At 41.0% G+C, this 15,843-nt stretch overlaps 1 protein-coding gene and 2 long non-coding RNA genes across 5 annotated transcripts in view; 2 read left to right on the top strand and 1 right to left on the bottom strand.

Moving 5' to 3' along the window:
- The window catches only part of LOC108502299, a 34,182-nt gene extending 28,856 nt beyond the window's left edge, over positions 1-5,326 (top strand). For both annotated transcript variants that reach the window (XR_001876436.1, XR_001876437.1), the window contains exons 5-8: positions 444-563; positions 1,415-1,468; positions 4,140-4,220; positions 5,220-5,326. This is a non-coding gene — a long non-coding RNA (uncharacterized LOC108502299). The remainder of the gene's footprint in view (positions 1-443; positions 564-1,414; positions 1,469-4,139; positions 4,221-5,219) is intronic.
- Positions 1-15,843, bottom strand: part of SYNPO2 (synaptopodin 2) — a 77,005-nt gene that overhangs the window by 20,050 nt on the left and 41,112 nt on the right. For both annotated transcript variants that reach the window (XM_017825102.1, XM_017825103.1), the window contains exons 2-3: positions 6,298-6,449; positions 1,783-2,576 (exon numbers count right to left, since the gene is read on the bottom strand). In XM_017825102.1, coding sequence (XP_017680591.1) covers positions 1,783-2,576; positions 6,298-6,449 — 946 coding nt within the window. The remainder of the gene's footprint in view (positions 1-1,782; positions 2,577-6,297; positions 6,450-15,843) is intronic.
- Positions 9,403-15,843, top strand: part of LOC108502300 — a 38,692-nt gene continuing 32,251 nt past the window's right edge. Inside the window, exons 1-3 of the long non-coding RNA XR_001876438.1 lie at positions 9,403-9,718; positions 11,561-11,603; positions 13,421-13,530. This is a non-coding gene — a long non-coding RNA (uncharacterized LOC108502300). The remainder of the gene's footprint in view (positions 9,719-11,560; positions 11,604-13,420; positions 13,531-15,843) is intronic.

The raw sequence follows: 15,843 nt of genomic DNA, 5'->3' as shown, positions 1-15,843 counted from the left end.
TGCCAGATGGCAGCACGACTGGACCAATGGTTCTCACAAGAACTATGAAAAAAAGCATGGTACCCAAACCAGCAATTTGTAATATTTTATCGTGGGAGAGTCAAATCACAAAATCCTTGGCTCAGTCCTATGACCATCCAAATGCTTACAGTAGTCACTGCAGACTATTTCCAAAAGTACAGGCTGTAGTGTTATAGTGTTACCTGTTCAGGTAAATATAATCTGATTATTATTTACAGAGGAAATTCCTGCTAAAGAGATCAAGCACCTGTAATAACTATTCTTCTCTAGTTCAGTCTGAAGTGCTGCACTATAACTTCTGTTTTTGCAGAAAACATGCTTAGTATTTGCTACACACAGAGTATTCCCTGTGCTAAGCAATTTGTTCATTCTAAAATGTAGATAGGATTTTAATAATAATAATAATGCAAAAACTTTTACAGATTTAATCAGTGATTCCTAAGGATAGTGACCTGCCACTAGATGAGAAGAGACTGAGATTATCGTAGTTGACACAGGAAAAGAATTGGATCTATGTCCCGCTTGAAAGAAGAATTTATCAGGTAAAATTTAGTTTATGCTTTGTACTTTTGCCTTTTCAGACTGGCACTGCAATTAATTCTTTAAGAAAGACAGGCACAGTCCCACAGTTGCTTCTGACTTCGCAGCCAAAATGTGAAGCATGTGCACTTTTCTTTTGTACTTCATTTAATATGCCCAAAATATGTGGGTTGCATACAGACACTTGGGCATAAGTCACTGCTTAATCCACTTGCCAATAAGACACAAATGGTTGTCATGCTAAAAATATGCTTCCAGAGGAATTAGCAGTGGGTTAGCGGAGGAGTTCCAACACTGCATATGAAATAGCTTGTTGCTACAGTATATCACTGCACACATTCAAGCACCTTTGACATACTGCTGCTAAATCCCCAGACAGGATTCTTCACATTGCTGGGAAGGAGCGAGCCACCAACAGAGAGGTCCCAGATGAAGAAAATAATAAATAAATAAATAAATAGGTTAATTAGTAAATAATACACATCTACACCCGGTTAATTAATACTGGCTCCAGTGGCAAGTTTACTTCCATGTAAACTTCTTGGACACATTTTGAAGCTGACCTCTGGGTATGGGAGTCAGGAGAAATAGCATGTTCACTTTACAGTCTGGAGAAGGCTGACAAAACCAAAAGGATCATGTAACAGTTATACACATGCTAGTGTCTGTCAAAATCTCTTCTGCAGGCAACATCAAGCTTTTCTGCTGGCCCTTTTTATTAACTTTTCAGAGCAGTGGCATGGCTTTGATTCTAGATAATGCAAATGGCAACACAAAGCTTTTGCTATAAAAAGGAGAAATCCCCAGGATTCACATGTGCAAGCAACTTGCTCTTTTTGTTAATATTCTACAGATTGCCTCTGAATATGCATTAGAAGACCAGCAGAGTTCAGCCCTTTCTGGAGATGTAAGTATTTTTAGTTGGACAAAACTCATGAGTTACTTTCAAAGTGGAAGTCTAGTAAGCACAGTTATTCAGCACAGTTAAGGCGTGGGTATACCCTTGGCTCATGACCAGGAGCATTGTATTACCCTGAAAGAATATCTAAAGCAAGAACAGAAACATTCTTTAAAAGAAAAAAGGAGAGGGAAAGTTAGAAAACTGCAGGAAAAAAAAATCTCTAAACGTTTCTTTCTAATGCCTTCTAAATCCTGAAATTATATCTAAAGTTACAAAAGATGCCCTCAGGCAGTGCAAATGATTAGATGGGACATACTTACTTGCGTGCCTTGCCCTGTGCTTGAGAGGTCTGTGTTCCTTTTCCGAGGGCTTGTTGTCTTCTCCCTGCTCTGTGCCTTCTGGTGAGACTGCAAAGGAGAGGAGGGAAGGAGGTGCTTCTGACTGCCCTCCTTCTGCTTGAGAATCAACACACCCCCTTTCAGACAGAGACCTGGGTGCTTCCTGCTCCCTGTCTGAACAGTCTAAGATCACCTCCACCCTGGGGATAGATGGAACTGCACCTTGGATCCTCTTGACCTCTTTGCTGCTGGAAAATTGGACTACTTTGTTTGACCACTGGACGTTGCCCTCTTTCACACCCAGGGGAATTGTGATGAGGGGGCTGGTCCCATCCTGTTGTACACTGGCTCCTCTTGCTGAAGGGGGGCATTTCTCTGCTCCCAGGAGAGTCACAGCAGGAGCACTGGTGCCCTTGTGGGTGTCATTGGAGAGGGACAACTGCAGCTCAACCACAGTCCCTGGCCTTCTTTCTTCTGTCTTCCCTCTGAGAGCAGCCTCGTCTGCCACGAGCACTTTGGAGGTGCCTATCACTTTAGGAGTAATTCTGTGGCTTTGTGTGGTCTCTTGTTTTGTCTCAGAAAAGTTTACGTTGCTTTCTGCTGCTCCCTGGTGAGTCCCACTGTATATCTCTGTGATGCATAAGTCTCCACGGGGTATCTCTTTCGCTGTGTTAATTTGCAGTGTGGTGTTCTCCCTATAGTCCTCATTTTTTATGTTCTCGGGCTTTCCATTTGCTCTTTCAGCACTCAAGGTTTCATTTATTCCACTGGAGGATCTGCACATACATAAAAAAGTAATTCCAAAAATTAAGCTGCTGTAAGCACAGCCATTGTAAGTACAGTTACAAAAGCAGTTTCTCTAGAGAATTTCACCCCTTATATTAACTGTGGTACCTGCTAGCAGGTCCCTATAAATAGAAGAATTTTCCCAGAATGTAGAGGTCTTAAATTGAAGCATCTTTGTATCTTTCAAGATTCTCCAACATAACAGTTCAGTAAGAGGGGAAATTACACACCAGTGGCAGAACTGTATCATTCGTAACATCAGTGTACTTTCACAGACACATTTCTGTTATAGGGTTTCCAGACAAATGCTGCTGAGACTTCTGGGACAATATTTCACATGTTCATCAGAAAATTAACTTTGCATGACACCAGAACAGGGGTTAATTTTTGGCTCTGTGGCCACTGCTGCAACTGTGTTAGGCACCATCCTCACATGGAGTTCCTGTACCACACAGTTCACTCTCTAAGGGATACATAAGAACTGGATGAGGATCAGAGGGAGGGGAATGAATACTTAAAACACACATTCAAAGAATTCCTGAGAGGATCATCGTCCGTATATATCATGGATCAATTAAAATACTCTGGGCCTATTCCAGTGATGCAGCATAAAAGGGTGGGAAACTTATGCAATATTTCCTAGTTATTTAAAAATATTTATTTCTAACTGGAAAATGCTATTTGGACTTCCTGAAGCCTGCTAAATATCTCAGTGTAGCTCCTTTCCCTAAACTCTTAATTCCCCTGGCCCAGTTAGGCTGTTTTACTGGTATTACTCTTTAACTCCTTCTCTCAGTACTCTGGACCACACTGACTACTATTAATTTGAGAAGAAACCTTCTCTGTACAGCAAGACTACAGGATGCTATTAAGACTTTCTATTGACTAGAAGGTAGCAAAACACTTTTTCAAATGAGAGAAGCAATAAGTTCCCTCAGTAAAGTATTAATATCAGATATCATGGAGATTTTTGAAATCAAAAGCAGTCCCGGGTATTCTGAAACTTTGAAACTCCCTAAAAAGAAAGGCTGGAAGAAGCAACAGAAGAAATAAATCAGTGCACTGAAGAAGCTCCAATATCACTTGCTTTTCTAGCCATGCAGCACACCATTTGTGGCAGTCTGGGTCTGCCTCAAACAGCACAAAATGTGTAACATCCATTTCACCACATGTGGAGCTACATAAAGGTCAGACAGATTTTAATTTAGGGAGCTCCTTGTGAGTGCTGCTGGATCCCATCAGATTATGCTGTTTGGATGATCAATTGTACTGCTCTCAAGCACAGATAAATTACAGAAATCTGTAAACATTTCCATGTAAGATACGGACTGGGGGCTGGGCCAGCTAAATGTTAGCCTTTATTGGTAGCTGAGTGATTGTGTGTATGTGTGAGAGGAAAAGATTTCCACCTTAAAAGGCCCTTGCTACGTATGGATATACTTCTACTCTATATAGACATAACTGTTATCCTCTGTCAAAAGGCAGAATACTGGGTCTGACCTCTTTTTTGTCATTTAAGATTCTGTTTTGTCAAATTATTACGTTTGTTTCAGGCCTTTCCAGCTCGCTGCAGGAACAAGAGCCCTGGTGTAATTCCAGGAAGGAAGCAGAACCCATGGAGTCAGCACGGCAGGGTTTGTCTCAGACCCATGTTTTACTCCCTACATGGTGCATTTCATGTCGGTATGCACTGAGCACACTCCCTCCTTCCCCCTGGAAATGTTCTTTCTAGACTCAGCAGTAGCCCAGGAGTTGCTCACAGTGATGTGAAAAGGGCAGGCTGGTGTTTCAGTCCCCACTCCCCGTGTTTTTCCGGATACATCTGTTCAGCATTTGTCGGGAAGGTCAGGAGATGCTCCCCCACATGGCATCTGGAGAGTGCCCGCCCTGCAGGGTGTCGCTTTCCTCTGATCCTGCAAACAGGACATTTTCTGGGCTCTGCTGCTCACTAACTGACTGTGCTTTACAGGGAATTGGGAAAACTTTTTGTAGACATCAAAGGCCAAGTAGCATTTTTTTAAACTACTTTGGAAGCCTAATTTGCCCCCCCAGTAAGAGTAATAAGAGCAAAATTGGGCCAACAATTAACGCCTGTGAAAACCTCATCCTTCATGCAAATGGTTCAGGAACAACCAGAATACTCCCAACGGAAAATATGCTTCCCTGCCAACAAAAGGTACTTAGATGTAAAGATCACCATTGGAATGCCACTGTAATTATTCTTTCCTCTTGATTTCAAGAGTTTTCTTGAGGTGGCTGCTAACAAGTGGCTACTCAGGAAAGGAAGGATTTGCTTCTCATTGCTCTCAGAGGATGCTAAGACACTTCCTGAAAAGTCCTTCTGGTGGTAGTGCTAAGAGGGATAGTACCACAAACAAGGTGGGAGGGGAAGAGAAATGTTTCAGTCTATTCTCCCATACTTGGGAAGATACTGACAGCATGGGCTGGGATTTGGGAGAGATGAGCTGGGGAGAAGAAATTCAAAGATTCTCACAGTGAATTCCTTTAGAACATTTTGTCCCTTTCAGAGTGTTGAGCAACTGCAATTTCCTTAATATTTCTACTAGACATGGTTTCGTTCCATGAAACACTGAGTTAGGTGGTCTAAGCAGTGTTTTGGTTCTGAGTTTCAGGACGTGCCTTGCTGTTCACCATACATTCAAGCAGGGGCAGGGGAGAGTCCCTCTCAGCCAGAGTGTCCTGCGGCCTTCAGACAACTGAAATATCAGTTATAGAACAGCAACAGGCAGGAGTCAAAGCATGTGGAGCTATTTCTGTGGCTGCAAAAACAAGTGGTCAGCCACAAACACCATTTTTACAAGTGCAATTCTTGTAGTCACATTATGAATTAAAAACATAAGAATGCAGGTATCATATGAGGAGCACTCAAATGGTACCCTTAAGTCCTTACAAGGAGCGTGTGTGGAAGTTTCAAGTCTTTTCTTCCTCTTCTTACCCCCAGTGAAGGCAATTCAGGGTTCATCTTGTCTGAATTCACAAAGTCTGGGGAGAGTGTGCTTGCAGGAGGTGGACAGGCATTGGAGTAGACTGATGTGCAGTGAGCAGATTTGCAAATTTACATGAAGATTCTCCAAGAAACTCAAAGCATTTGCAAAGAAAATTGAAATTCACTCTCACTGTTTTATAAATGCAGAAGCTGAGACCCAGAGAGCTGTAAGTGACTTGCCCCACCTCATCTAGGGAGGTGATAACAGCTACAGAAATAGAATTCCTGACTTCCAGACCCTCTCCCCCTTCTGACTCCTAACGCATTCTGCCACCCAAGACCATTTGCCATGTCATCATCAAGGCATATCTGTGTAACACACTTTCCCCATCTCTACAGCCTTTGCTTTTTGTAAGCCTCACTTCCCTATCTGTGGGGAATAACAACACTTCACTGCTTCAAAGGGGGAGAGAGAATATTTGAACTCAAGGCTCTGCAGTTTGCAAATATTAAGAATACTTATATTTGGAGACTGCAATCTTAATTCTGTGCCCAAACACTGCTGTTGAAATCATGTACATTAATTCCTCCAGCTCAAATACTCTGTCTTCCCACCTTTTCCATACAAACAAGCAGGGTCACAGACATTAGCAACAGGACTATCAGAAGCTCCCAGTATAAGTCTGTAAAATGAGTGTGTTCAAAGGCAGCATTTTCCAGGTGATTCCCTGGGTTGCACCGAAGCATTCTGAGCATTCCTGTACCTCTTGATAAGCATCTGCAGGACGTCAGTCAGGCTCTCCATGAGAACAATGACTTCAGCATAGGTCAGGTCTCCACAGGGCTTGCCATTGATGGACACCACCTCATCCCCCTCACACAGCCCAGCCTTGGCTGCTTTGCTTTTGCTGCGAACCTACAATGAGTCAAAAACAAATTCCAAATTGCATGATTAGCATTCATTTGAAAACAGCAGCAAACAGGTCCTCAGCTTACTTCTATCTGTACCAAAGAAAAAGAATCAATAGTATTGGTCATAAACAAATTCCTGGTAACTTGTTGCAGTTGAGGTTAATACTGTTCTGGCCAGTAATAACAAATGCAAACCATCTGCTTTACTGATCTTATGAGCTAGATGTCAGACAGGCTGGATTTATTATTTTAAATCTGGGAGACATAGAAATTTGGGACAATAATCAATTGATCACTGTTTAGAAGAAATGCCAAAAACCTCATTAGTTTCTCTGAAAATAAAAGACTACTAGAGCTGAAATCTACACCAACATTTGAGAAGAGTGTATAAATTCAGGCCTCTTTGGGCAGACTGTCAAGATCTACATTCTGTTAGGGCTGTAGGTATAAAGACTCCTGGTATACTGGGCATTTTTTTCCTTGGATGCCCAAGTGTAGATTTAGTTGCCAAACTATAAACATCTGTATCCCTGGAGATCCTAAATCCATGTTTAGTCATCTCAATGAGTGCCTTAATTTATTATAGTTATGTCATGCCTGTTATGGTTTAACCTTCCCTGCTAAGTTCTCATTCAAGAATCTTATGCAGCTCAGTTTTTGCTGTTTCACTCCTTTTTCCACTGGCAGCATGTTATAACTTACCATGGTCTTTGTATAACAAAACCTAGACAGCTTTAACACCACTCAAGGTATGCCGTACAGTTGACTGCTATTTTTAAAGTACATATTTGGCAAAGAGTGTGTTATATTAACCAGGATGCTTGCAGGAGTCTATTTTAGAGTGACACATACACAAAAAAGGGCTGTCCTTGGGTTCTTTGATCTCAGTCTTCTACCTGTTGGTATGAGTACTTTGGCCTTATATGATATCCAGTTGGTGATTACGTGTGTTATCCTTATTACTTCTCACAGCATTTTCTTGAACATTTTTAAAGAAGTAGAATAGTTCTATACTCTTCATACTACACTCACAGCAGCAGAGACAGTCCCCACTGACTCTAGGGAAGCTACTTGTGATATACACCAAATTTGAGGGTGCAGCTGCCCCACAGACTCATGGAATTATCCCAAATCCATTATTAAGCCAAATGGGTCTTAGGCTGGTACCTAAGACCAATTTCTGGAAGCAACATTGAAAAGATTCTTGGAGTCAGGGTGATATTTGGCATGAAGAGTGAGAGTGCACGTTTTTCTGTGGCAGGGCCACCACATATATCTTTGCTGCTTCAATTTGCACATACCCATATGTCATATTATGGCTCTTGGAGCAGGGAAGGACCAGAAGCCTGGTGCATACAGAAGCCAGTCCCTACCTTGCAGAGTTAACATTTACAAATATGGAGTGGTATGCTGCTCTGTTTAGCTCCCCTTAGACAAGAGCATAAACTTCCTTGTGCTTCGGGAAGAAATGGCAGTTTGGACAGTGTTTAGAATGTGTTGCTTCATATATGAGCTAGAATTTGGGTTGAAGTGCAGGTTTTTTTAAATAGGAGGGTATGCTGGGTTTTTTTTTAAATAGGAGGGTGTGCTATGAAAGTTTTACAGAACATCCTAGGCCTGAATGTAAATATTTAATGTAGATGCCATGAGGAATTTTGAGTGACGTGTAAACAGCCATTATGGCAACATGTGAAATAGCATAATGTGATACCTGGATTGTGAGAAGAAAACTTGTTTCTGTTTCTTTATTAAGTGTTTGAGAATTTGGGGTCAGTTCTGTCATAGATTACCATTACAGCTGTTTCAGGAGAGAAACTGCTACCTGTTCCATAACTTCAGTGATGTATGTCAAAAAGCAAAAGTACAAACGACAATGTTAGTAGCTCTACATGAATTTCTAGGCAACTCAGTTACATGATTTTTTTAAACAAACTCCTTGGTAGCATTCAAAAAAAAATAGACAAGGGCATTGAATTTCCTTTTAAAGTTGTTGAAAGGACCTCTCGGTCCATTTTGTATTATCCTTTTTTTTTTGGTGTTTCTGTTGGGGGAATAAAAGGGAGGAGATAGCAGTGCCCAAAAAATGGGCAGGGGCAGATTGTGTGATAAATTATAGCAGGGTGCTGCTAGGGTAGAATATCCCATCATCATTTGTGTTATTTTAGCCTCAGCATACTGCCAGCTTACTCAACAATAAATAGACTGCCTTGCCAGGCAAGTTGTCATTGTTTCTGGCTTTGTTTGTTTGTCTTTACTGGAAACCCACACAAATGAGCAAATAATTTACACATGTAAACCAGATTTCAGATTTCTGGCAAAAATTAAAAAACAAAATAAAGATCCCAAGAACAGCTCCAGGATCTTCCTGCTAAAATTTGTGTTCAGTGGACAGTTTTCTCTCAGAGGAAGAAGGGCAGAAAGCCTTTTAGGACCCCACTGGGAAACAGAAGCTGCCTTTGTTAGCAGAAATACAACTTGGTCATAAAGGGGAGAGTAAGAAACTTTTATCCACATCTTAGGAGCTTAAAACAGGACACATTTGATTGTAAAGCACAAAAGATTTTTCCAAAATGAGTGATTGCTCTTGCCTTATAGTGCAGCCCTGCCTTTCTCAGGCACTCATTTATCCTGTCTGCTTTGAGTTGGAGTTTTCTTTAGGAAGAAAAAGTGGTTTTACGCTGTAAAATTTGTGAATTGGATCTCACTACTAGAAAAATATGTTCATAAAGATTTTCTTAGTTTTTCAATGCCTGCAATTCCAGTGTAACACAGCAAAACTGAGCCTGTACTGTTAGTGCTGAACCTGTCAAGGCACAGCTGCTCCTGGGGCACATTGAAGAGCTTCACCCCGCTGTCCCCTGGTGCTGCCTCTGTTGCTTTCCTGCTCCCCCTCTGTCAGGACTCATCATTATCTGATTTACCTGAAGTGTGTAATTTCTTTTTATTCCCAGATAACCACTGCATCTGGAATTTCCCACTGTCAGGAGTGCCCTTTGCTGATTAAAATGTCAAGTGCTGAGCAATTCCTCAAATCCACAGAAATGTTAATTTTAGGAGAAAGTTCCATTTGTGAGGAACTCAGCCAGGATGTTTGCTGTCATCAGAGCACTACAGAGAATCCAGGACCTCCTGGCACCAGTTCACAAGCAGCAGGGACTGGGGGCTGTCCAAGGGCTCTTCAGGAGGGTCTGTAAAGACTTGAGCTGAATCTGTGAGTGAGCAAGGAGTGGGTGCTGTGATGCCCTGGTGAGAGATCACATCCCAGAGGCACAGGTATGTGGGGGGGAAAGTGTGGGATAGTCACTGCTGTGGGTTGGTGGTAGCTGTGGAATGCTGCTGGGGCTGGAGCAGCCATGGGTGCCTGCAGCACATGGCAATTCCAATCAGTGTCTTAACCAGTGAAAGGAATATTAGATCTCCTCCTCTGATTTAATCTGAAAGCAGTTTACTTTGTACAACCCCCAAACTTCCATCCTAAGAAACAACATATGGTCAATCAGGATAACGGGGAAATTTGCTTCAAAAGAGGTAGTCCTGATGAAGCTGAAAAGCTGGAGTAGGTGCACCTGTCACTTGTTGTGGCTGCAAGTGGATGCACAGACAGCAACTGGGGCTCAGCTTACCGGCTGATGATCTTGGGTGTGTGTCTGAGCCCTATAATAAGCAGAGCAGAGAGCTGAGATATGTTGAACCTGGTAACAAGGTCAATGAGTTGAAGTTTAAAGCCAGGGAGATGGACTTGAGGACGCTCTGCAGTCCTGGTTCTCTAATTGCTCCATGAAGAATTATTAGAATATTTCATTATCTTGTTTTTACCAGTGACTTTTAGGAAGGATGATGTATATCTTAATTTTATTCTGGAGTTTATTCTGGACCTAGGGGTACATACCTGTATCTGGGATGTGTGTCTAAGTGCTCTGCTTCACATGTAGCCTGACTGAGCAACCAATCTCAGAAAATGAGCACTCTGAGCATAAATGCAATCCCTTTAAAACCTTTATCTATTTAAGTAAGACTGCTGTGGCCTTAAAATATACATATATTTGCACGGCTTGATTCTAAATTCAGAGCAAACTTTCCAAACCATGGGTTATTCTCAAAACTATTTACCGATCTTTTTTCAGTTTGCTGGTAGCTTTTAAACAACAGAGCAGAAAATATTGCCACTGGATGTAGTGGAAGTACACTTCCCTGCCATTTCAGGCCACTTGCTCATACAGACAGAGTAGTTTCTGGAAGAGCCTATTGGGTTGAATATCCTGTCTGATTCCTGAAGCCTCATCTGCACTGCTGTTGGCCCTCAGGGCTTGAAGCTGGTTTCAGTGAACCTTATTTATGTTTATGTGGGTGTCCTCGGTGTTAGTTTTGGGTGGCCTTGTGCTTTGTTGTGATGAAACATGTTGCCCAAAATAGCACGGCTTACCAGGCAAAAGGGACTTGTGTAGATCAGTTGTCCATCTTCATTATTGTTTACTACTTCAGTTGGGTCAACTGCAAGCTTTACTGGCAGTGACTTTGTGTTTTCTTTTAAACTGTTGACTAAACTTCAATAACAAAGGGTGAAGGGTGCTTACAAGGGTATGTCCCCTGACAGCTGTTACTCCCCTGTTGAATAATGATTTCCAATTTGATGTCACCTTCTCAGACCCAACAACTAGCCAGCTTTTAAAGCAGTCATTTTTACTACAGTAGCAAACTGCTCAGTTAAGAAATTTATATTATATAGCCCTTTTTAAATAAAATAATTATTAACCTTAATCAGAGTCCCTTTTCTGTATAGTCACTCCAGTCTCATCGTTAACTAATAGAGTAGCACTGTATAAATGTGCATTGTGTTGAGGTCTTTTAAATTTTTCCCCACAATACTGGTGACCTGGTTTGGGTTTAGGGAAAAAACTAATCAGTCTAAGCTTTCCCATTTTATGGAAATTTTGCATTATTTTTGTACTCTCTAAGCATTTGCTATCTACCTGCCACTTCACATGACTTTCTGCACGTAACATTAAGAGTTTAGTATCTCTCTTCAGGGATTGTGTGACAGGCAACTGAGTCACCCCTGATTTTTTTTAATATGAGGAGGTTTCTAAAGGCTTTTTTTCCCTTTTGTTTCCACAGGTGGTCCTTACACTTGTTTGAGGTGGAAATATGCAATTCAGTGGTGAGCACAGTTAAAATTTCTCACTTGGTGCCAGTACAGTGTTCCACAAGTGCCAGTTTGGCCTATTTGTTTTGAGAACTGTTTCTGGGTGGAAAAGTATATTGTCAATGAAATTACTGTTGTAACGGGGAAGGGTGTGTTAAGTTTTCCAGAAACATTGATTCTTTTACTGTTGGAAAAAATACAGGTGTGAGCACAGAACAGGGTGTCTGGTTTCTTATTTATAACTCTTCTGCTGTATTGTCAGAGATATAAAATGGCAAAGAGGCAGATATAACAGGTATCATTATGCAGGAAAGTGGGAGCGGGGAGACACTCCCTCTTCCTTTCTTGTTCACACCAGTATGAAAGCAACAAGTGCACTCTTTTCACAAGTAATATTTTCCCTGAAAGAAACAACTTACAATTCTAACATTTGACACCCTGAATACAGTTCTGATGTTTCTAAATCTATTTTTTAGAATACAGTCAGATAACTTTAACAATAAAGTATAATGAAGTTAAAAATTCGAGTTAAATGGATTTTGAAAACCTCAAAACCTAAAAGCTTAAAAAAAAAAAAAGGCACTTCATCTGTTCTGTTATAAACCCTACAGCAAAGTAAGTGGCTGGTAAGTGTATTTAAATATATTAAAAGTTATCTGTCACTGATAAAATGAACAATGTACAGTAACGTGCAGTGCTTTGTTATGAGCAGGAAGCAGAAGCACTAGGCAGTACAATTGTTAGTGTATAGTAGTTTTACTTCTATGAAATTATGGAATTAAAAATGAAGTTACAAATTCACTGAATTTAGCCATAGTTGATAAATGGGGCTCTTGGGCCTTGTTTTGCAAGGTTTATGCATGGTGCAGGAGACCTTTAGAGAAAAAAGTAACCTTCAGTTAGTTAAACATTTGGGTTTTAGCTATAAAAGTCTGTACAGTAATTTAAGCCGAGCTCATAATGTGATGGGGTTCTTTAGGGATCTCTGTAGATCCGTTAAGTAGCTCAGAGACTTCAGGGTGGTAAACACTGCTCTTGCTAAATCTAAAGAGGTGACTGATAAAGTGACAAACTCACATCCCTTTGTTTTGTAGGGATGTGTGTGGGGTTTGTAGGGTTTCTTTAACTCAGGTTTGCAAGAGGACATCCACATTTATTCCCATCTTAACACTTTCCTCCCCATCCCCAAGCTTTGCCATCACAAAATTACAGTGAGCGCTGGATAAATACCAAGTCTTAAGAAAAAAAGTGACCTCTTTCTCCTTTGAATGGACTTCATGAATTCTCTGTTCTCCGGCCATGTAGCCATCTCTTAAAAAATACAGTCAGTGGCACAAGCCTTTTTGTGGACTCATATGAATCCAATCTTTGCCTGCCATCTCTAAACCTGCCACTATTTAAAACTGTATTTCTAGTTTTAAATGTCAATGGTTTGGTCAACTCTACCTGCAAACAAACAGTGAGTTTTCAGCTTTAAATCAACACCTCTAGAAACAAAGATAGGGCCTCTTATCAGCCTGCAGATCCCATTTTGTACAAGGAATCAAGGCCTTTGCTGGAATAACTGTATTTAAGATGTTTTGACCTGCATCATGGTTTGGAAGCTACGTAATGACACCAACTTCTAGACTGTCTGCTTAAAATAATGAGGGAATCTGAAGCTAAAAGGCAAAACACCCTCTCAAAACCATAATAAAACTTAACCAGTTGTTTTACTGGTTGATAAATGTAGGCTTCTTGAAGGTTTACAACAGTTTATTTTGCATTAAATGTCTATACAGCAGATATCTTTCTATTACATGGTTAACATGCAACCCCTGTTCCAACTCCAGAATAACAATGCTGTCTTCAGCAAGAAAGCAAAAGTCTTCACAGGGGGTTGGTGACACATGGATATTGGAGACCAGGACAAGCTTCAGACAGACAGCTGGGAAAATCAAAGGTCAGAAAGTATTTTGTTTTCCTGGTCCATATGTCAGGGTAACAAAACAAGGGAAGCTGCAATTGCTTCTCAGGCTTTGTGGCCATATATGTGGAAAACTGAAAGACCTTTGTGTTCTTAATTTTCTCTTTTTTCATATGTATATAAAGAGAAAGTATATAAAGAGAAAGCAGTTGTCAGTAACCAGAAAGAGATGAGCAGACAGTTATCAGATCTCCTGAAAGGGAATTTGAGCCACTTGCAGATTTTAGTGAGTAATGGTAGCATAGTTTAGGAATTCCTTGAGAGGTTTCCAAAACCATATAACTAGTAACCACGGCGGTAGTGGATCAAGGTTGGACTTGATGGTCTCAGAGGTCCCTTCCAACCCGGCTGATTCTATGATTCTATGAAATGTTCTTGCTTGGAACTCCTGTCTGGGCTTTGCATCCACATATATTCATTGGAAATATCGGGTTCTCGTCTAAGCTGACGGCATTTTTGGCAGGACAGGGCTCAAGTTTAAGGAATTAATCTTAAGCATGATGGGTGAAATACTACTGAGGTAACAGTGTCACTGACTGGAGTTGGAGTGGGATGAATTACCTGTCTGTATGTATTCTGTATACAGGTTCCATGATGGCAGTGTGCATTTTACCCTTACAAAGGGCCTCTTTAGTGCTGGTATACCAAATTCTAGTCTCTTTTCATTAGCATGCCTACAGTTGAGCATGAGGCTGCTGCATGATGTGGTTCAAGCTATTTGCATCTGTGCCTCCTGGAGGTGGCTTTCCATCAAGCTGATTCCAGCTGCCATCCTGTCTATACTGAATTTCTCCAACAGATAAGCTACTTTCCTTCAGAATCAGTCAGCATAAAAGACTCAATTTGAAACCTTCAGACAGGGCAAATTCACCGGGAGTGTGAGATCCAAGCCCTCCCAGCTCCTCTGAATGTATGGGAATGCAACGAGGAGCCTTGCCCCAGAACATGTCAGATGCTAAAGCTCAAGTGTTGTGACTTTAGCTACTATAAATAGAGATAGTATAAATACAGATGGTACGAGTATTGCAAAATACAGTTTTCTATGTTTTACCTTAAAGTCTCTGTGTCCCTTTCTTCAGGGAGTTTGTGTAGGATTTACACAGTAAGACTAGTGAGTCCATGCAAATGTCTGTTAATTAACTGGGTTAAACAATGATGCTTCTAAGCTATCTCCCAAATGCTTTTCCTGAGAGGAAGCTTTGAATAATTAAGTATCTTTGGCTTCAAGGTAAGCACACAATATTTCCTGTCACCAAATTCTTCCCAAGTAGCAGGATAATGATATTGGGTATTGGGTAGTTCAGCACACTCTTTTCTCCCTCTGGTCTTAAGGGAAAACTCCTAGAGACATCCACTGTTGTAGAGATGGCTTTCATATCTGTCTGTAAAACTAATATTTCTAAATGGGTTATGAGAAAATATAACAGAAATCAAAGGAGAAAAGAGAAAATATGTTCAAAAAGTCTTTGCAGAAGGGGAGATAGAATGTTACTACCTGAGTAGATGGGAGTGCTGCCATTATCACAAAGACCATCATTAGAAAAGTTGAACAGTGGTATAATATAGTAGTTCATGACCAAATATGAGATACAGGATGCTAAGCCATATAAAGCAAAGGTACTTTTTAACTTTAAAATCCACTGGTCCAATTGCAAAGGTTCTGGCTTTGCTTACCAACTCAAAACTAAAGCAGGACTTCAGTCATGGTTTGCTCATGTAAAAGCTCATGGGACATTCTTGCAGAGTGGAGATGGTACCATCTAGTTATTGGTTTGCTTGTTGTTCAACTCTGTCTCTGGTTAGTCCTTCCATTACACTGTACATGTGAAATCACACTTCTTTACTCTGCTTCAACTTGGAGGCTGTTGTCTCCTCCTTCCCACAACGTGAGGAGTATTTATATAAATGTTCAGTTCTCTTCACAGTCTATTTGACAAATACAGTTTGTCTTGTACGTGCTGGTGTGGGAGGGCTGGAGAACCTGTTTGACCATTTACATATTGACGGAGCGCTTGTGCCGTTTGGAACCAGAGAGCAGACTGGTCTTGTTGAAAAGAAAAGCCTGCTCAAATTCCCCAAAGCCTTGCCTAATGTACTGGTGTATCATCTTTCTAGTGGTTGCCTTTTTCTGGCAGCAATCCAAAGTCAGCAGCTGAAGAAGGGATGAGATAATGACCTCTGAAATATTGATCTGGTATGCTGGCGGCGCAGCAGATTTCCCAATAGTGAGCTCGGGTGTGCAGCACTTAAGAGTCTGTTGTTCATTTTGTACGGCACAGCCAGTGCATA

The sequence above is a fragment of the Lepidothrix coronata genome, unplaced genomic scaffold (genome assembly GCF_001604755.1).
Source record: "Lepidothrix coronata isolate B3197 unplaced genomic scaffold, Lepidothrix_coronata-1.0 Scaffold116, whole genome shotgun sequence".
NCBI lineage: Eukaryota > Metazoa > Chordata > Aves > Passeriformes > Pipridae > Lepidothrix > Lepidothrix coronata.
This window is presented reverse-complemented; position numbering and strand designations above follow the sequence as displayed.